The sequence below is a fragment of the Oncorhynchus tshawytscha genome, linkage group LG16, assembly GCF_018296145.1.
Source record: "Oncorhynchus tshawytscha isolate Ot180627B linkage group LG16, Otsh_v2.0, whole genome shotgun sequence".
NCBI lineage: Eukaryota > Metazoa > Chordata > Actinopteri > Salmoniformes > Salmonidae > Oncorhynchus > Oncorhynchus tshawytscha.
In genome coordinates, this window is record NC_056444.1 from 81,343,517 (window position 1) to 81,364,909 (window position 21,393).

At 43.9% G+C, this 21,393-nt stretch overlaps 1 protein-coding gene across 1 annotated transcript in view; it reads left to right on the top strand.

Annotated features, from left to right (window-relative positions):
- The first annotated feature begins 968 nt into the window (after positions 1-968).
- LOC112264180 (sodium-dependent neutral amino acid transporter SLC6A17) overlaps positions 969-21,393 on the top strand; it is a 45,146-nt gene continuing 24,721 nt past the window's right edge. The window contains exons 1-2 of the mRNA XM_042299759.1: positions 969-1,277; positions 16,749-17,159. Coding sequence (XP_042155693.1) covers positions 16,862-17,159 — 298 coding nt within the window. The 5' untranslated portion in view covers positions 969-1,277; positions 16,749-16,861. The remainder of the gene's footprint in view (positions 1,278-16,748; positions 17,160-21,393) is intronic.

A 21,393-nucleotide genomic window follows, 5' to 3' on the forward strand; every position in this document is an offset into this window, starting at 1 on the left:
TATATTTAGCATAGTTTAATCTAAAAAAGTGTTTTATGAAATTCACTGAGGAGGATGGTCCTCCCTTCCTCCTCTGAGGAGCCTCCACTGGTCTCAACAGAGCGGGGCTGTAACATGCCATATACAGTGTAATAAATAGTCTCAACAGAGCAGGGCTAGATAGATAGGGCCAAGGTCAGAATAAATCCCTGATGTCAAAAAAAGAAAAAATGTCTGTGCCAAAAAATGGATGGTCAAAACAACTCAGGAGGACAGTGGAGGCAATAAAGAAATAGCCCGAAAGACACATGTGATGTTGTTGCGACAACATATTACACAGAAATACAACACATCATGGCATGCCACAGCATGTTTAAAATGGCAGTGATGTCTCACTATACAGTAACCATATCTATAACGTGCAATTACCAGTAATAACGATGATATGAACAATATATTTGCTCATTAATTTGAATGTTTCTTTGTCAGAAGACAACGCCCTACAGCTAGGTGTAATTGGACAAAATACACTGTTTGGATATGCAAATGTCCTATTACATATTTACAAGCGCTAATTGAGCATGTGATGTCTTTCTGTCAAACTTGTTTGATGGGGTGCTAAATCACACACCAAATGAGTATCATATAGCATAGCGTAATGTTGGTTGACCCCTGCACCTGTGATCATAAGGCGTGTTTTGCTCCACTTCAACCAGCTGTAACAAAACAATCTGATACCTGCTTCGAACAACATGCATCATCTCTTTTAGTCAATGAAAGCCCTCACTCGGGTTACACAGAACACCTGTCTTGTTATTTTCCCACAGGACTGAATATACTGCAGTCAGATGCTTTAAAATAGGTTTGTAAACATCTGCTGACGTAAGAAGTTAGGATGACTCAAACCTGCGTCAGGCATCGTGATGGAAAAATCCTTCCCCATAGTAATCCCTAAATACGTGGGAGTTGTCCCACCAACATCAGCCACGTGGAATAAACCTGCAGTGTCTATATTATCACTGTGATAATATAGACAATATCATTGTTGTATTGATAAAGTAATAAAATAAATGGTCGTTAATGTGTGTAAAAGTGACCGTTATTAGCCGCTAAACTTGCCAATGAGAACCGGTGGATGTCTGTTTGCGTCAGACTTTACGCGCCTCACCGCATGTCAATTTCCATCACGGAGCTCTCGGTGATTTCGCATCTCAGTGCGCACAGAGGAGAGATGGGTGAATATTTGCCTTACTGAACGTGGGGATTTAAATATAGACTGTTGTTCAACTGCGAATAAGGTAAGAATGGCATTGAGCCTTTACGACTCTAATTTCCATCTTCCAACTAGAAACGCGTTATTCGATTGCATCATGACATATCTATAGGCTGCAATAATGAGATCATTGTTACAGTCAATGGAAATTAACCGTTATTTCTCACCCTGTCAAATATGTCTATAATACGTGTTGGCATTTCTGCATGATTGTTGCATTAGGTTATTTTATACTGTAGGTTTGCCTATAGAAACCGTTCGCCCTTTTCGGTGCGAGATGAGCCCTCATAGCATATAGGTTGCGGTATGGTCTACAATATTTAGTTCGATAATGGGCCTACGATGCGCGTCTGCGTCTTTCATGCCAGGTATCAAACGTATTTGGTGATCAGGTCAGTCAGTGACTGAGGAAATATTCTACTTTGCTCCGTCTTTGGATGCACGGATGTGGATGTCCTATTCGGTTTTTCTTGATTTGACCTTGGCGACAATTCATGTCTCCTCCATCTGTTTTTGAACTGTTTGAAGCAATGATAAAACCAATTCCACTATGGAGCGTCACATTACGCAGTGTGCCTGTGGACACGTGATGATGATGTCTCTCAGTTCGGCCTGGAGGATGCACACCTATCTAATCAAGATGCTAGAAGTCAAGATGCTATGGGATTTTTACTCCGTTTTTTTTTTTTACCCAAATCGACTCGGGAACCACATGGAATAGAATATAATAGATTCTATAGAATATAATAATTTGTTGTCCTCAGAGAAGGCCATTCTTTCCCCCAGTTGTTTTGAGTTTGACATTACAGACCCTGGTTCGATCACGGGCTGTATCACAACCGACCGTGATCGGGAGATCCATAGGGCGGCACACAATTGGCCCAGTGTCGTCCAGGTTAGGGGAGGGTTTGGCCGGGGTAGGCCGTCATTGTAAAATAAGATTTAGTTCTTAACTGACTTGCCTAGTTAAATAAAGGGTAAACATAAGGGACAGATCAAAATTGATCGTGGGGGAGGGGCTGGTCCAAGTCAAGGTGTCATCCAAAAGCAAATGCACCCTCCCCATCCCCCAAAGTGACATGTATTTTCACATGACCCTCACCTTGTACTGTAAAATAAATGGAACACTTTCCCTCTCATATAATAAACAAAAAATAATGTTTACGACCATAACTTGGGGCGGCAGCGTAGCCTAGTGGTTAGAGCGTTAGAGCGTTGGACTAGCAACCGGAAGGTTGTGAGTTCAAACCCCCGAGCTGACAAGGTACAAATCTGTTGTTCTGCCCCTGTACAAGGCAGTTAACCCACTGTTCCTAGGCTGTCATTGAAAATAAGAATGTGTTCTTAACTGACTTGCCTGGTTAAATAAAGGTTAAAAAAAAAACTACAATAACTGGAGTGACCCTGTGTTTATAAATGTGGATATCGACATTGCCACTTCAGCCACAGTCAATGCCACGCAGGGCTACGAGCCAGAAGGTTGAGGGTTCACCGACCGCCACAGACAAGCTCAATTTCCCTGCCTGTTTCATTACTCTTCAATCAGAACAAGCTGCATACAATGATCAGCTAGGGTGGAGATCTGATTCTCAACATTTTGATGCCTTCGGAAAGTATACAGACTCCTTGACTTCTCCACATTTTGTTATGTTACAGACTTATCTAAAATGGATTAAAAAAGAATAATCCTCAGCAACACACAATACCCCATAATAACAAAGTGATTATTATTATTATTATTTTTTTTTACAATTTTGCCACAAAAAAATACAAAACATAAACAGAAATACAGTATTTACATAAGTATTACCTTATTTACATAAGTATTCAGACCCTTTGCTATGAGAATTGAAATTGAGCTCAGGTGCATCCTGTTTCTATTGATCATCCTTGAGATGTTTCTATAACTTGATTGGAGTCCACCTGCGGTAAATTCAAATGATTGGACAAGGCTCAGATCTGGATAAGGGTACCAAAACATTTCTGTAGCATTGACGGTCCCTAAGAACAGTGTCCTCAATCATTCTTAAATGGAATAAATTTGGAACCACCAAGCCTCTTCGTAGAGATGGCCGCCCGGCCATCGGGGGACAAAAGCCTTGGTCAGGGAGGTGAACAAGAACCCGATGTTCACTGACAAAGCTCCAGAGTTCTTCTGTGTAGATGGCAGAACTTTCCAGAAGGACAACCATCTCTGCAGCACTCCACCAATCAGGCCTTTATGGTAGAGTGGCCAGACGGAAGGCACTCCTCATTACAAGGCAGACCACCATAGTCCATGTGCCCAAGAACACTAAGGTAACCTGCCTAAATGACTACCGACCCATAGCACTCACATCTGTAGCCACGAAGTGCTTTGAAAGGCTGGTCATGGCTCACATCAACACAATCACCCCAGAGACCCTAGACCCACTCTAATTTGCATACCACCCCAACAGATCCACAGATGATGCAATCTCTATTGCACTCCACACTGCCCATTCCCACCTGGAAAAAAGGAACACCTATGTGAGAATGCTATTCATTGAATACAGCTCAGGGTTCCACACCATAGTGTCCTCAAAGCTCATCACTAAGCTAAGGATCTCAACACTGCTGCTTGCTGTTTGGGGTTTTAGGCTGGGTTTCTGTACAGCACTTTGAGATATCAGCTGATGTACGAAGGGCTATATAAATACATTTGATTTGATTTGAACACCTCCCTCTGCAACTGGATCCTGGACTTCCTGACGGGCCGCCCCCAGTTGGTAAGGGTAGGTAGCAACACATCTGCCATGCTTATCCTCAACACTGGAGCCCCTCAGGGGTGCGTTCTCAGTCCCCTCCTGTACTCCCTGTTCACTCATGACTGCATGGCCAGGAACGACTCCAGCACCATCATTACATTTGCAGATGACACAACAGTGATAGGCCTGATCACCGACAACGATGAGACAGTCTATAGGGAGGAGGTCAGAGACCTGGCCGTGTGGTGCCAGGACAACAACCTCTCCCTCAACGTGATCAAGACAAAGGAGATTAGTGTGGACTACAGGAAAAAGAGGACTGAGCATGCTCCCATTCTCATTGATGGAGCTGTAGTGGAGCAGGTTGAGAGCTTCAAGTTCCTTGGTGTCCACATCACCAACGAACTAACATGGTCCAAGCACACCAAGAAAGTCATGAAGAGGGCAAGACAAAACCTATTCCCCCTCACGAGACTGAAAAGAGTTTGCATGAGTCCTCAGATCCTCAAAAGGTTCTACAGCTGCACCATTGAGAGCATCCTGACTGGCTGCATCACTGCCTGGTATGGCAACTGCTCAGCCTTCGACCGCAAGGCACTAAAGAGGGTAGTGCGAAATGCCCAATACATCACTGGGGCTAAGCTTCCTGCCATCCAGGACCTCTATACCAGGCGGTGTCAGAGGAAGGCCCGAAAAATTGCCAAAGACTCCAGGCACCCTAGTCATAGACTGTTCTCTCTGCAACCTCACAATGAGCTTCGGGACAAGTCTCTGAATGTCCATGAGTGGCCCAGCCAGAGCACGGACTTGAACTCGATCAAACATCTCTAGAGAGACCTGAAAATAGCTGTGCAGCAACTCTCCCAATCCAACTTGAAAGAGCTTGAGATAATCTGCAGAGAAGAATGGGAGAAACTCCCCAAATACTGGTGTGCCAAGGTTGTAGCGTCATACCCAAGAACACTCTAGGCTGTAATCGCTGCCAAAGGTGCTTCAACAAAGTACTTAGTAAAAGGTCTGAATAGTTATGTAAGTATGATATTTCGGGGGGAAAAGAGGGGAAAAACAATTTAATCAATTTTAGAATAAGCCTGTAATGGAACAAAATGTGGATAATGTCTTGGGGTTTGAATACTTTCCGAATGCACTTTATATGTACATATCTACCTCAATTACCTCGTACCCCTGCACATCGTCTCGGAACTGGTACCCTGTGTATATATCCAAGTTATCGTTACTCATTGTGTATTTATTCCTCTTGTTATTATTTTCCTATTATTTCTTGTTTTTCTCTAGGCATTTTTTGGCAAGGGCCCATAAGTAAGCATTTCACTTGTAGTCTAAAGCCTGTTTACGAAGCATGTGACAAATAACATTTGATTTGATTTGACATCACCCATCATGCCATTGGTCCTAACATTAATGCGTTCTTAGCCTCGACCCCAGTTGTGACGGTGTGATGTCTGGCAGCGTACTGCTAGTTCACTCCTATCTTGTCACAGTGACTTCATGTGATTGGCAGCTGTCTTTTATGAGCTGTCATTATGTGAGATAGTGAGAGGAAGATAAGAGAATGGGAGAAGAAATTATGAGAGGTTGGATGGTGCAGGGATGAGATTGATATTTAACAGGAAGAACCATTGCATACCAACCATTGCCTACCAAGGATCCATCCAGTCATTTGACCTGTAGAAATGCCACCATTCATAAATTATCAGTGGAGGTTCCTCAGAGGAGGAAGGGGAGGACCATCCTCCTCAGTGAATTTCATAAAAATAAATGTTTTTAAACATTTAAAAAGTAATAATTTTTATATAAAACTACAATAAATCTATTCACATGTCACCAAATAATTTATTAAAACACATTTTGCGAAGAAGGTCTACAGTAGCCTCAACAGCACTCTGTTGGGTAGCACCATGGTGTAGCCGGAGGACAGCCAGCTTCCGTCCTCCTCTGGGTACATTGACTTCATTACAAAACCTTGGAGGCACATGGTTCTCACCTACTTCCATAGACTTACACAGTAATTATGACAACTTCCGGAGGACGTCCTCCAACCTATCAAATCAAATCAAATCAAATTTATTTATATAGCCCTTCGTACATCAGCTGATATCTCAAAGTGCTGTACAGAAACCCAGCCTAAAACCCCAAACAGCAAGCAATGCAGGTGTAGAAGCACGGTGGCTAGGAAAAACTCCCTAGAAAGGCCAAAACCTAGGAAGAAACCTAGAGAGGAACCAGGCTATGTGGGGTGGCCAGTCCTCTTCTGGCTGTGCCGGGTGGAGATTATAACAGAACATGGCCAAGATGTTCAAATGTTCATAAATGACCAGCATGGTCGAATAATAATAAGGCAGAACAGTTGAAACTGGAGCAGCAGCACAGTCAGGTGGAAGTTGAAACTGGAGCAGCAGCATGGCCAGGTGGACTGGGGACAGCATGGAGTCATCATGTCAGGTAGTCCTGGGGCATGGTCCTAGGGCTCAGGTCAGTTGAAACTGGAACAGCAGCATGGCCAGGTGGACTGGGGACAGCAAGGAGTCATCATGTCAGGTAGTCCTGGAGCTCAGGTCCTAGGGCTCGGGTCCTCCGAGAGAGAGAAAGAAAGAAAGAGAGAAGGAGAGAATTAGAGAACGCACACTTAGATTCACACAGGACACCGAATAGGACAGGAGAAGTACTCCAGATATAACAAACTGACCCCAGCCCCCCGACACATAAACTACTGCAGCATAAATACTGGAGGCTGAGACAGGAGGGGTCAGGAGACACTGTGGCCCCATCTGAGGTCACCCCCGGACAGGGCCAAACAGGAAGGATATAACCCCACCCACTTTGCCAAAGCACAGCCCCCACACCACTAGAGGGATATCTTCAACCACCAACTTACCATCCTGAGACAAGGCTGAGTATAGCCCACAAAGATCTCCGCCATGGCACAACCCAAGGAGGGGCGCCAACCCAGACAGGATGACCACAACAGTGAATCAACCCACTCAGGTGACGCACCCCCTCCAGGGACGGCATGAGAGAGCCCCAGTAAGCCAGTGACCCAGCCCCTGTAATAGGGTTAGAGGCAGAGAATCCCAGTGGAAAGAGGGGAACCGGCCAGGCAGAGACAGCAAGGGCGGTTCGTTGCTCCAGAGCCTTTCCGTTCACCTTCCCACTCCTGGGCCAGACTACACTCAATCATATGACCCACTGAAGAGATGAGTCTTCAGTAAAGACTTAAAGGTTGAGACCGAGTTTGCGTCTCTGACATGGGTAGGCAGACCGTTCCATAAAAATGGAGCTCTATAGGAGAAAGCCCTGCCTCCAGCTGTTTGCTTAGAAATTCTAGGGACAATTAGGAGGCCTGCGTCTTGTGACCGTAGCGTACGTGTAGGTATGTACGGCAGGACCAAATCAGAGAGATAGGTAGGAGCAAGCCCATGTAATGCTTTGTAGGTTAGCAGTAAAACCTTGAAATCAGCCCTTGCTTTGACAGGAAGCCAGTGTAGAGAGGCTAGCACTGGAGTAATATGATCAATTTTTTTGGTTCTAGTCAGGATTCTAGCAGCCGTATTTAGCACTAACTGAAGTTTATTTAGTGCTTTATCCGGGTAGCCGGAAAATAGAGCATTGCAGTAGTCTAACCTAGAAGTGACAAAAGCATGGATTAATTTTTCTGCATCATTTTTGGACAGAAAGTTTCTGATTTTTGCAATGTTACGTAGATGGAAAAAAGATGTCCTTGAAATGGTCTTGATATGTTCTTCAAAAGAGAGATCAGGGTCCAGAGTAACGCCGAGGTCCTTCACAATTTTATTTGAGACGACTGTACAACCATTAAGATTAATTGTCAGATTCAACAGAATATCTCTTTGTTTCTTGGGACCTAGAACAAGCATCTCTGTTTTGTCCGAGTTTAATAGTAGAAAGTTTGCAGCCATCCACTTCCTTATGTCTGAAACACATGCTTCTAGCGAGGGCAATTTTGGGGCTTCACCATGTTTCATTGAAATGTACAGCTGTGTGTCATCCGCATAGCAGTGAAAGTTTACATTATGTTTTCGAATAACATCCCCAAGAGGTAAAATATATAGTGAGAACAATAGTGGTCCTAAAACGGAACCTTGAGGAACACCGAAATTTACAGTTGATTTGTCAGAGGACAAACCATTCACAGAGACAAACTGATATCTTTCCGACAGATAAGATCTAAACCAGGCCAGAACTTGTCCGTGTAGACCAATTTGGGTTTCCAATCTCTCCAAAAGAATGTGGTGATCGATGGTATCAAAAGCGGCACTAAGGTCTAGGAGCACGAGGACAGATGCAGAGCCTCGGTCCGATGCCATTAAAATGTCATTTACCACCTTCACAAGTGCCGTCTCAGTGCTATGATGGGGTCTAAAACCAGACTGAAGCATTTCGTATACATTGTTTGTCTTCAGGAAGGCAGTGAGTTGCTGAGCAACAGCCTTCTCTAAAATTTTTGAGAGGAATGGAAGATTCGATATAGGCCGATAGTTTTTTATATTTTCTGGGTCAAGGTTTGGCTTTTTCAAGAGAGGCTTTATTATTGCCACTTTTTGTGAGTTTGGTACACATCCAGTGGATAGAGAGCCGTTTATTATGTTCAACATAGGAGGGCCAAGCACAGGAAGCAGCTCTTTCAGTAGTTTAGTTGGAATAGGGTCCAGTATGCAGCTTGAAGGTTTAGAGGCCATGATTATTTTCATCATTGTGTCAAGAGATATAGTACTAAAACACTTGAGCGTCTCTCTTGATCCTAGGTCCTGGCAGAGTTGTGCAGACTCAGGACAACTGAGGTTTGGAGGAATACGCAGGTTTAAAGAAGAGTTCGTAATTTGCTTTCTAATAATCATAATCTTTTCCTCAAAGAAGTTCATGAATTTATCACTGCTAAAGTGAAAGTCATCCTCTCTTGGGGAATGCTGCTTTTTAGTTAGCTTTGCGACAGTATCAAAAAGGAATTTCGGATTGTTCTTATTTTCCTCAATTAAGTTAGAAAAATAGGATGATCGAGCAGCAGTAAGGGCTCTTCGGTACTGCACGGTACTGTCTTTCCAAGCTAGTCGGAAGACTTCCAGTTTGGTGTGGCGCCATTTCCGTTCCAATTTTCTGGAAGCTTGCTTCAGAGCTCGGGTATTTTCTGTGTACCAGGGAGCTAGTTTCTTATGAGAATTTTTTTTTAGTTTTTAGGGGTGCAACTGCATCTAGGGTATTGCGCAAGGTTAAATTGAGATCCTCAGTTAGGTGGTTAACTGATTTTTGTCCTCTGGTGTCCTTGGGTAGGCAGAGGGAGTCTGGAAGGGCATCAAGGAATCTTTGTGTTGTCTGTGAATTTATAGCACGACTTTTGATGTTCCTTGGTTGGGGTCTGAGCAGATTATTTGTTGCAATTGCAAACGTAATAAAATGGTGGTCCGATAGTCCAGGATTATGAGGAAAAACATTAAGATCCACCACATTTATTCCATGGGACAAAACTAGGTCCAGCGTATGACTGTGACAGTGAGTGGGTCCAGAGACATGTTGGACAAAACCCACTGAGTCGATGATGGCTCCGAAAGCCTTTTGGAGTGGGTCTGTGGACTTTTCCATGTGAATATTAAAGTCACCAAAGATTAGAATATTATCTGCTATGACTACAAGGTCCGATAGGAATTCAGGGAACTCAGTGAGAAACGCTGTATATGGCCCAGGAGGCCTGTAAAACAGTAGCTATAAAAAGTGATTGAGTAGGCTGCATAGATTTCATGACTAGAAGCTCAAAAGACGAAAACGTCATTTTTTTTTTGTAAATTGAAATTTGCTATCGTAAATGTTAGCAACCCCTCTGCCTTTGCGGGATGCACGGGGGATATGGTCACTAGTGTAGCCAGGAGGTGAGGCCTCATTTAAAACAGTAAATTCATCAGGCTTAAGCCATGTTTCAGTCAGGCCAATCACATCAAGATTATGATCAGTGATTAGTTCATTGACTATAATTGCCTTTGAAGTAAGGGATCTAACATTAAGTAGCCCTATTTTGAGATGTGAGGTATCATGATCTCTTTCAGTAATGACAGGAATGGAGGTGGTCTTTATCCTAGTGAGATTGCTAAGGCGAACACCGCCATGTTTAGTTTTGCCCAACCTAGGTCGAGGCACAGACACGGTCTCAATGGTGATAGCTGAGCTGACTACACTGACTGTGCTAGTGGCAGACTCCACTATGCTGGCAGGCTGGCTAACAGCCTGCTGCCTGGCCTGCACCCTATTTCATTGTGGAGCTAGAGGAGTTAGAGCCCTGTCTATGTTGGTAGATAAGATGAGAGCACCCCTCCAGCTAGGATGGAGTCCGTCACTCCTCAGCAGGTCAGGCTTGGTCCTGTTTGTGGGTGAGTCCCAGAAAGAGGGCCAATTATCTACAAATTCTATCTTTTGGGAGGGGCAGAAAACAGTTTTCAACCAGCGATTGAGTTGTGAGACTCTGCTGTAGAGCTCATCACTCCCCCTAACTGGGAGGGGGCCAGAGACAACTATCAGAGCTCTTGCAGCATGAACTGACATGTTGTCCACGCAATCGAAGGATCAGATAATGAATCTAGTTCTGAAAGCATAAGCTACAGCTAGCTAGCACTGCAGTTCATAAAATGTGATGAGTTGTTGACTCAAAGAGAGAGAAAGACAATAGTTTAACAGTTTTATTAAACAAATTAATTTCTTCCAAAATGAAGGAGAAGCTTGAAAGAAATAGAGATAGAGATTTCGTATTTATTTCTTCACTTTCAGTTTCACTTACTTCACTAGCAAATGCAGCTAGCTAGTTCAACCTAATGAAACATCCTGCTCAAATGTTAGCTGGCTGGCTATGACTATCCAACACAACACTGGAACTCTTCCAAGTCAAGGGAAACCTTTGGTATTCCTAATTTATTGCCACCGGGGCCCGCCAGTGTAACTGCTTACTGACTGTACACTGTAACATTGCTGCATGATTGTAGTGAGTTTACTAACTTGTTAGTTCTATTAGGTGACTATGACGTTCCTTTAGCTAACATGGCGAGAACAACATAGGCTGTGTGTAGCGGTTTGGCTTCGAAAGTTTTTTTTCGCCTGGTCACATACAGCTGATGTGTTGTGCATTGAAGTCCACAAGTGAAGGGAAGAGGTGAGAGGAGGAGAGCGCATTGATGTGAGAAGGAATACAACATGGCTGCTATGAAAGTGAACTGTGTTAACGGGTGATCAGGGTTGTATTCATTCCGCTGATTCCGTTGAAAAAATTCTTAAACGTAAGCAAACGGAACAAAACGGGGATCAACATACCTGAATTTGCCCAATAGAAACTCTTGTTTGCAACTGTTGAACTAATGATTACACCTTGATTAAATTGTGTTTTTTCCTCATCAATTTACACACAATACCCCATAATGACATTGAAAAAACATGTTTTTGGACATTTTTGCAAAGGTTCTATCATCTCCACAGAGGAACTCTGGAGCTCTGTCAGAGTGACCATCACGTACTTGGTCACCTCCTGACCAAGGCCCTTTTCCCCCGATTGCTCAATTTGCCCGGGCGGCCAGCTCTAGGAAGAATCTTGGTAGTTCCAAATTTCTTCAATTTAAAAATGATGAAGGCCACTGTGTTCTTGGGGACCTTCAACGCTGCAGACATTTTATGGTACCCTTCCCCAGGTCTGTGCCTCGACACAATCCTGTCTCGGAGCTCTTTGGACAATTCATTTGACCTCATGGCTTGGTTTTTGCTCTGACATGCACTGTCAACTGTGGGACCTTATATAAACAGGTGTGTGCCTTTCCAAATCATGTCCAATCATTTGAATTTACCACAGGTGAACTCCAATCAAATTGTAGAAAACATCTCAAGGATGATCAATGGAAACAGGATGCACCTGAGCTCAATTTCGAGTCATATAGCAAAAGGTCTGAATACTTATGTAAATAAGGTACCTGTTTTCACTCTGTCATTATGGGGTATTGTGTGTACATTGATGAGGAACACATGTATTTAATCGGTTTTAGAATAAGACTGTAACCGAACAAAATATGAAATAATTATTTTATTTGGCAAATAAAGTATACAAGATAAGCCAAGAAAGTTAATAAATAAATTTTTTTAAGTATTATTAACCCCCCCCCAAAGAAAATAACAAGTGTTAAAAAGTCAAACAAATTATTAAATAAAATATCTCTAAGGAAATAATATAACATTTTATGTATAACATAAGATTTTTTTTTTTACCAAACTAAGTAAGGAAATAAAACAAAACTAATATTGCAAGCTCTCCTCAACAGTGCAATACACATTCATCAAAAAATACACCATATCAACACATTTATTTAAAAAAATACACAATACCCTCACATTTATAAGAAAATACAAAATATCAACACATTTATAATAAAATACACTATCAACACATTTATAAGAATATTTAGAAGAAGAGGGTGATGTTCAAGCTGTGAATATGTAAGTTGGTTGGTGAGTGAGAGTAGGTGCAAAAATTTAGTTGAGAAGCAGGTGTGAAGAGTCAGTGAAAATCGTCTCTTAAGGTGCATGTGATTGACTGTGGTCTATTGCATAATCAGATGTTCTGGGTAGGGGCTTTTTCTTCCCGTAAGGCCCTTCTTCTCCGGTCTGCTGATGCAATCAGGTCCTCAAACTCAAGGAAGTGTCAGGGTGGGGAAGTTCTTCAAAAGGCATCCGTCTCCTCTGATTCTGTCTCCACATCAGACATCATGTCTTCAGTAGCACCTGCAAAACGCTGCTTCTCTTCAGCAGAGTTATTTTTGGACTGACTTTCCAGATTCTGATTTTCCAGATTCTGTCAAATTATAGGAGACAAGTTATTTTGCCATTAAGCAACACTGGAATCTCAATCAGCAATACTGGAATCTCAATAAACAACTCTGGAATCTCAATAAACAACACTGGAATCTCAATAAACAACTCTGGATTCTCAATAAACAACACTGGAATCTCAATAAGAAACACTGGAATCTCAATAAACAACTCTGGAATCTCAATAAACAACACTGGAATCTCAATAAACAACACTGGAATCTCAATAAACAACTCTGGAATCTCAATAAACAACACTGGAATCTCAATAAACAACTCTGGAATCTCAATAAACAACTCTGGAATCTCAATAAACAACAATGGAATATCAATAAACAACTCTGGAATCTCAATAAACAACTCTGGAATATCAATAAACAACACTGGAATCTCAATAAGAAATACTGGAATCTCAATAAGGAACACTGGGAATCTCAAATCTATAAAAGCACACTAAAATCTGTGGAACAAGTCTCAACTTTTCAAAACTCAAGTATTGTATTTAAAATGTATGGATTGGTTTACATTTATAAAGTAACCTGTCTCTGGTGCCGCCGGCTTCACTATTTGATTTCCCCGTTCCTTTGCTCTCTTCGTGCGCGGTGTCCGACGACAACTTATGCCTGTTTCTTTCATTCCAATACCGATGTGCAGCTGCATCTGAGTCCGTGTGGTGTATTAGCAGTGGTTATATGCATCAAAATCCTTGAGAATATTGTAAGATGTAGAACAATGTTACTGTCAGTACATGTCTGTATGGGACTACTCGCTGTCTGTGTAGCTTCATCTCAGTTGACTGACCTGCAGTCAGTACATGTCTTTATGGGACTACTCGCTGTCTGTGTAGCTTCATCTCAGTTGACTGACCTGTAGTCAGTACATGTCTTTATGGGACTACTCGCTGTCTGTGTAGCTTCATCTCAGTTGACTGACCTAAAGTCAGTACATGTCTTTATGGGGCTACTCGCTGTCTGTGTAGCTTCATCTCAGTTGACTGACCTGCAGTCAGTACATGTCTTTATGGGACTACTTGCCGTCTGTGTTCATTTATGGGACTACTTGCAGTCAGTACATGTCTTTATGTGGACTACTGTGTATAAGACGCTGCTTTCATCTCAGTTGACTGACCTGCAGTCAGTACATGTCTTTATGGGACTACTCGCTGTCTGTGTAGCTTCATCTCAGCTGACTGACCTGCAGTCAGTACATGTCTTTATGGGACTACTTGCTGTCTGTGTAGCTTCATCTCAGTTGACTGACCTGCAGTCAGTACATGTCTTTATGGGACTACTCGCTGTCTGTGTAGCTTCATCTCAGTTGACTGACCTGCAGTCAGTACATGTCTTTATGGGACTACTTGCTGTCTGTGTAGCTTCATCTCATCTGTCTGACCTGCAGTCAGTACATGTCTGTATGGGACTACTTGCAGGTTATTGTATGCAGTGGTAGAGTGCCATTTGGGATGCACATCTCTTGGAGACTTTGAACATTTTGTTACCAACTATTACCAACAATTTTTTTAAACCAATTACAATGTACTGTGTATAGGCTGCCACAGTGAGATGGACACTAAACTGATGACTATGTGATGAAGTGCTGTAGACTTCAGAGATACATACAGTATTGTGTAAGTCCCCAAATGGCACCCTATATAGTGCACTACTTTTGACCAGGGACCATAGGACTGGGGTCAGAAGTAGTGCACTATATATGGATTTGGATGTCATTTGGGACAAAGTCTTGATTTGTCTCTAATATCTATTCTCTGGAAGAGGTCAAGAGGTGTTGAGTACTGAGTGTGTGAGAACCAAGGGATGGGCCATGTTTTATTGAATACTGACGGAGTCCACTGAGGAGTATGTGAAAGCAGCATGTCGTGACTGCAGGAGATTGTTCTAGCTAAGGAATGTGATGTTAGGTGCAGACAGAGTGCAGTTGGACTGGTCTCTGGGTGGCCATCTCAGTGAGAACTCCCTCCCTGCTGCACATGAGAGACTACGTTTAATTATGTCGTCTAGCTGGTCTCTTGACCCTCACAGCTTCAATGTCCTCCGTTTAGATCAAACTGCCGTCCGACAGGTGATGTCTTTAGAGGCAGTCACTGAAACAGCTCAGAAAGTTTACCTCAAAGTCTGATAACATGACTTTCAAGATATATGCCCCATCTGAGGTCGTATCTCTTGGCTTAGTTGTTGCTTGGCATTTTAATCCGTTGATGTTCTTGTCGTCCCATTATTGGCTGTTTCGTTTAAATGTCAAGTATTTAATGTCAATTTAAAGTATTTAAGCCCATTCAAACATTGTGTGGCTTCGACTGTGTTAGCCTGCTGAGTAAAGCCTAGGCATTAGCCCGAGGAGCTAACGCACGTTTTCAGGTCTCAGACAAGCTTCACAGCTCCACCTCTGTTGCACTTGGGACTGCCTGTCTACTGTCTGTTGTCTGCTGTTGTGGTGCCAGACCTCAGTATGATGTCAGCTGTTGTGGTGTCAGAACTCATTCTGCTGTCAGTTGTTGTGGTGACAGAACTGTCAGCTGTAGTGCCAGAACTTTCTGCCGTGGTGCCAGAACTGTCTGTTGTGGTGCCAGAACTGTGTGCCGTGGTGCCAGAACTCATTCTGCTGTCTGTTGTGGTGCCAGAGCTGTCTGCCGTGGTGCCAGAGCTGTGTGCCGTGGTGCCAGAACTCAGGATCAAATCTTGCGTGCGCTGGTCCTCTACTCAGTCTACTTAGCACAGGCTTTCTCCATCAGCTGTTGGGCTAAACCAACAGTCCTCTGAGGAAGAAAAGTGAAGGACCCTGGCTGGCTGGCTGGCTGGCTGACCAGCACCCAGTCAGTCAGCCAGCCAGCCAGCCAGCTAGCCAGCCAGCCAGCCAGCCAGCCAGCCAGCCAGCCAGCCAGGCAGCCACCACCCACCCAGCCAGGCAGCACCCACCCAGCCAGCCAGCACCCACCCAGCCAGGCAGCCAGCCAGCCAGCACCCACCCAGCCAGCCAGCCAGCCAGCTAGCCAGCCAGCCAGCTAGCCAGCCAGCCAGCCAGCCAGCCAGCCAGCCAGCTAGCCAGTCAATCAGCCAGCTAGCCAGCCAGCCAGCCAGCCAGCACAGCCAGCCAGCCAGCCAGCCAGCCAGCACCCAGCCAGCCAGCCAGCCAGCACCCACCCAGCCAGCCAGCCAGCACCCACCCAGCCAGCCAGGCAGCCACCACCCAGCCAGCCAGCACCCACCCAGCCAGCCAGGCAGCCACCACCCAGCCAGCCAGCACCCACCCACCCAGCCAGCCAGCACCCACCCAGCCAGGCAGCGTTACAATCAATTACGCACGGAGTAGAACTCAGACGATTTCCAGTCAGATTTTCTATGCAAATGGCCTTATTGTGATAGAGCCTGGACAATACAGCTCATTCAACCAGAAGTAGAACTGCTCAGCTGCCTTTTCATTTGGGCAACTGGGATGTTTTTTCAAAGCTGGTACCGGAGAGGCACTGCAGGCGCTGGAATGGCTGTTGTAGTCGAGCTGAATGGTGTTCATAGACAGCTTGGTCACACAAAATATTCAAATCTAAACTGTAGCAGTAACTCCAGACATGGACTCACCTCCACATTAAACACATGTTTTTTCTAAATAATATATGACGTGGACAAATTAGATTCTTTTTCTTTGTTTACACAATATTCTCAAGGCCAGTAATCACACTAACAGACGCCCACATTGGCTGCAACTCAGGTGATCACCAATGTCACCCAACATGACTCAGCTTTAATGTGTTTCAGATTTGACTGTGGTTTGTAATACAATGTTCCACTGATACACCGAAATGGTGGCCAACAGAAATAACATATTTTCACCTTGGTCTTGTAGATAACACAGTTTATTCAGTAACCATCTCTAAACCTTTCTCTTCACAGATTCTGGACAAAGCAGCGTACCCCAACTGCGTCCTTCTTCACATCTCTGTGGATTCGACCCTCTGAACATCTCTGACCTCTGACCCGTCAGACTCCTACCACCCACCGTCACCATGCTTAAGAACAGCAAGGTGACCCTGGGACTCCCTCACAGTGATCCAGTCACTGAGTCAGTGGCGGACCTCCTGACCCTGGCCGAGCCCCTGGACTATAAGAGCAGCCGGATGAGTATGGGTCTCAGCCCTGGGGCCCAGCCAGCCATGGGCAAGGGCCTGCTGCCTTCTCCAGGGGACGAGGAGGGGAGGCCGGCCTGGAACAGCAAGCTGCAGTATATCCTGGCCCAGGTTGGGTTTTCTGTTGGCTTGGGCAATGTCTGGAGGTTCCCTTACCTGTGTCAGAAGAATGGAGGAGGTGGGTACTGGAGATTCTGAGTACTGTTGTCTCTGGTGGGGAATAATGGGGAGAACCCAGTGTATCTTTATTTGACCTAAGTGAACTGTGTTATAATGATGATGATGATGAGGATGAGGATGATGATGATGACAGTAATGATGATGTTCACAATCAGGGTTCAGACATAGTAAACGATAACCCTCCAGCTCTTATGGCTGATATTGGGTGACAGGACCCAATTTAGCAGGTGGAAAATATGCTTCTATCATGACTTAATGTGCTGTGGATCTGTAACGTAGTAGAGCTATACCTTTTAATGCTGGTAAATAAAGCCAGACCAATCAGCCTAAAATGAACACAGGTGAAACCAATAAACAGAAAGGGGGGAAAGGGATCAGTGGCAGCTAGTGGGCTGGTGACGACGAGCGCCGAGGGCCACCCGAACAGGAAGAGGAGCAACCTTCGGTAGGAGTCATGACAGGATCACATGTTGCCATAGGATCAGCCTCTCAGGACTCCTACACAGTGGAGAGCAGGTGGTAATGACAGTGTGAGAGGTTCCTGTTTCCTGTTGAATATTATTCACTATCAGTATCACCCGTCAGTAGGCCTAATAACCAACTGCCAATTTATTGTTTAAATTTAACCTTTATTTAACTAGGCAAGTCAGTTAAGAACAAATTCTTATTTTACAGTGACAGCCTACCAGGGAACAGTGGGTTAACTGCCTTGTTCAGGGGCAGAATGACAGATTTTTACCTTGTCAACTCAGGGATTCGATCCAGTAAACTTTCGGGTTATTGGCCCTACGTGCTAACCACTAGGCTACCTGCCGCCCCTGACCAACTGTTAGTTCCCTTCAGTTGGTGTAGCCTACATAATCATTCCATTTAATAACATGGTTTATTTTACATTCATTTACTTCCTCTGTAAACGCCAGCATGGGTGTGAGGTTGTTGCGGAAGGTAATTAGTAACAGTTGACAATCTACAAATAAACGTATAGGGCCACCCGAACAGGGTGTCATGGGTGTGAGGTTGTTGCGGAAGATCATTAGTAACAGTTGACAATCTACAAATAAACGTATAGGGCCACCCGAACAGGGTGTCATGGGTGTGAGGTTGTTGCGGAAGATCATTAGTAACAGTTGACAATCTACAAATAAACGTATAGGGCCACCCGAACAGGGTGTCATGGGTGTGAGGTTGTTGCGGAAGATCATTAGTAACAGGACAATCTACAAATAAACGTATAGGGCCACCCGAACAGGGTGTCATGGGTGTGAGGTTGTTGCGGAAGATCATTAGTAACAGTTGACAATCTACAAATAAACGTATGTCATGGGTGTGAGGTTGTTGCGGAAGATCATTAGTAACAGTTGACAATCTACAAATAAACGTATAGGGCCACCCGAACAGGGTGTCATGGGTGTGAGGTTGTTGGGAAGATCATTAGTAACAGTTGACAATCTACAAATAAACGTAAGGGCCACCCGAACAGGGTGTCATGGGTGTAAGGTTGTTGCGGAAGATCATTGGTAACAGTTGACAATCTACAAATAAACGTATAGGGCCACCCGAACTACAAATAAACGTATAGGGCCACCCGAACAGGGTGTCATGGGTGTGAGGTTGTTGCGGAAGATCATTAGTAACAGTTGACAATCTACAAATAAACGTATAGGGCCACCCGAACAGGGTGTCATGGGTGTGAGGTTGTTGCGGAAGATCATTAGTAACAGTTGACAATCTACAAATAAACGTATAGGGCCACCCGAACAGGGTGTCATGGGTGTGAGGTTGTTGCGGAAGATCATTAGTAACAGTTGACAATCTACAAATAAACGTATAGGGCCACCCGAACAGGGTGTCATGGGTGTAAGGTTGTTGCGGAAGATCATTGGTAACAGTTGACAATCTACAAATAAACGTATAGGGCCACCCGAACAGGGTGTCATGGGTGTGAGGTTGTTGCGGAAGATCATTAGTAACAGTTGACAATCTACAAATAAACGTATAGGACCACCAGAACAGGAAGAGGAGCAACCTTCGGTAGGAGTCATGACAGGATCACATGTTGCCATAGGATAATAAAATGATAATAAAAATCATTACGGAGTGGGGTGCAGACCGTGCCGTTTACAGTTTGAACCTCACTGAGGGTGCAATACTTGTCTGTGACATCCCACAGTTCCATGGTTAGTGCAGGCAGTAGACGAGGGTATAGCCTACTAATTGCACACTATTCCACCTATTAGAATTATATGTACACTAATCTTCCAATCTTCTAGTATAATCTTCTAGTATAATCTTCTAGTATAATCTTCTAGTATACCCTAGTACCATAGTACCATGGGTTGAAGAACTGAATATGGTAATTTTCAGAATGAATCAAACCTTAGTTTTTTGTTTTTTTTTCATGCATAAAAGGCTCTCCAAACCATTTTTTTTTAAATGATTCATAAATACTTTCCTAAACCTGAACAATCTACAAGATCAGTGTATTTTTTGATCACCTGTTGGTACTGAACAGAAGACGAATATTCATATATTTAGCTTTCTGTTATCGATCCCTACATAAGATTCTGAACCCGTTCTCTTGATATATTCTAATGAGTCTGTGGACAAAATTACACCTTAAAGGTACACCGTATTTAAATTTTAAATTTTAAATTTAATTTTAATTTCACCTTTATTTAACCAGGCAGGCTAGTTGAGAACAAGTTCTCATTTGCAACTGCGACCTGGCCAAGATAAAGCATAGCACTGTAGTACCCTAGTAGTGACTGTACCCTAGTATACACTAGTACTATAGTACCCTAGTATACCCTAGTACTATAGTACTGTCACGCCCTGGTCTTAGTATTTTGTGTTTATATATTTATTTGGTCAGGCCAGGGTGTGACATGGGGTTATTTTGTGTTGTGTTGTGGTATTGGGGGTTTTAGTAGGTATTGGGATTGTGGCTGAGTAGGGGTGTCTAGCATAGTCTATGGCTGCCTGAGGTTCTCAATCAGAGTCAGGTGATTCTCGTTGTCTCTGATTGGGAACCATATTTAGGTAGCCTGGGTTTCACTGTGTATTTTGTGGGTGATTGTTCCTGTCTTTGTGTTTGCACCAGATAGGGCTGTTTCGGTTTTCACATTACGTTTATTGTTTTTTGTAAGTTCGTGGTTCTTTATTATTTAATAAACATGAATTGCAATAGCCACGCTGCATTTTGGTCCGATCCTTGCTACACCTCCTCGTCCGAGGAGGAGATAGAAGAAAGCCGTTACAAGTACCCTAGGCTATACTAGTACTATAGTACTATAGTACCCTAATATACACTATTACTATAGTACCCTAGTATACCCTATTACTATAGTACCCCAGTATACCCTCCACTGGGATACTGCCCTAGGCTATACTAGTAATAAAGTACCCTAATATACCCTAGTACTATAGTACCCCAGTGTACTATAGTGCCCTAGTATACCCTAGTACTATAGTACCCTAGTATACCCTAGTACTATAGTACCCCAGTATACCTTATTACTATAGTACCCCAGTATACCGTATTACTATAGTACCCTAGTATACCGTATTACTATAGTACCCTAGTATACCCTATTACAATAGTACCCTAGTACACCATAGTACTACCCTCCACTGGGATACTGTCCTACCCTGAACACTGCACTGTGTCAGCTCTGTGAACAGATACTCAGTCATAATTGAGTGCATTAGGCTATCTGCAATAAACTGCACTTGGCATTCAGGAAATGAGAGCGATATTAGCTTAAATGCTGCAGATGTATTTTCTCTGTAATGTGACAGTGACACCATGTGCTTGGAGGACAATGAAGCAGTCATACTATGGTACCATGCAACATGCCCCCCCCCGCTCTCATCCATCCCTGATGGAGTAGTCATGGAGCCTCCCCCAGTTCTCATCCATCCCTGATGAAGGAGTCATGGAGCCTCCCCATTCATCCCTGCTCTCATTCATCCCTGATGGAGTAGTCATGGAGCCTCCCCCCAGTTCTCATCCATCCCTGATGAAGGAGGAGTCATGGAGCCCCCCCCCCAGGTCTCATCCATCCCTGATGGAGGAGTCATGGAGCCTCCCCCATGTTCTGGATCCATCCCTGATGAAGAGTGAGAGCCCCCCCCCTTAGGTTCTCATCCATCCCTGATGAAGGAGTCTCGATCTTCTCTGATGTTTCCATCCCTTTTGAAGGAGTGAATAGGCCATAAATGGAACATCACAG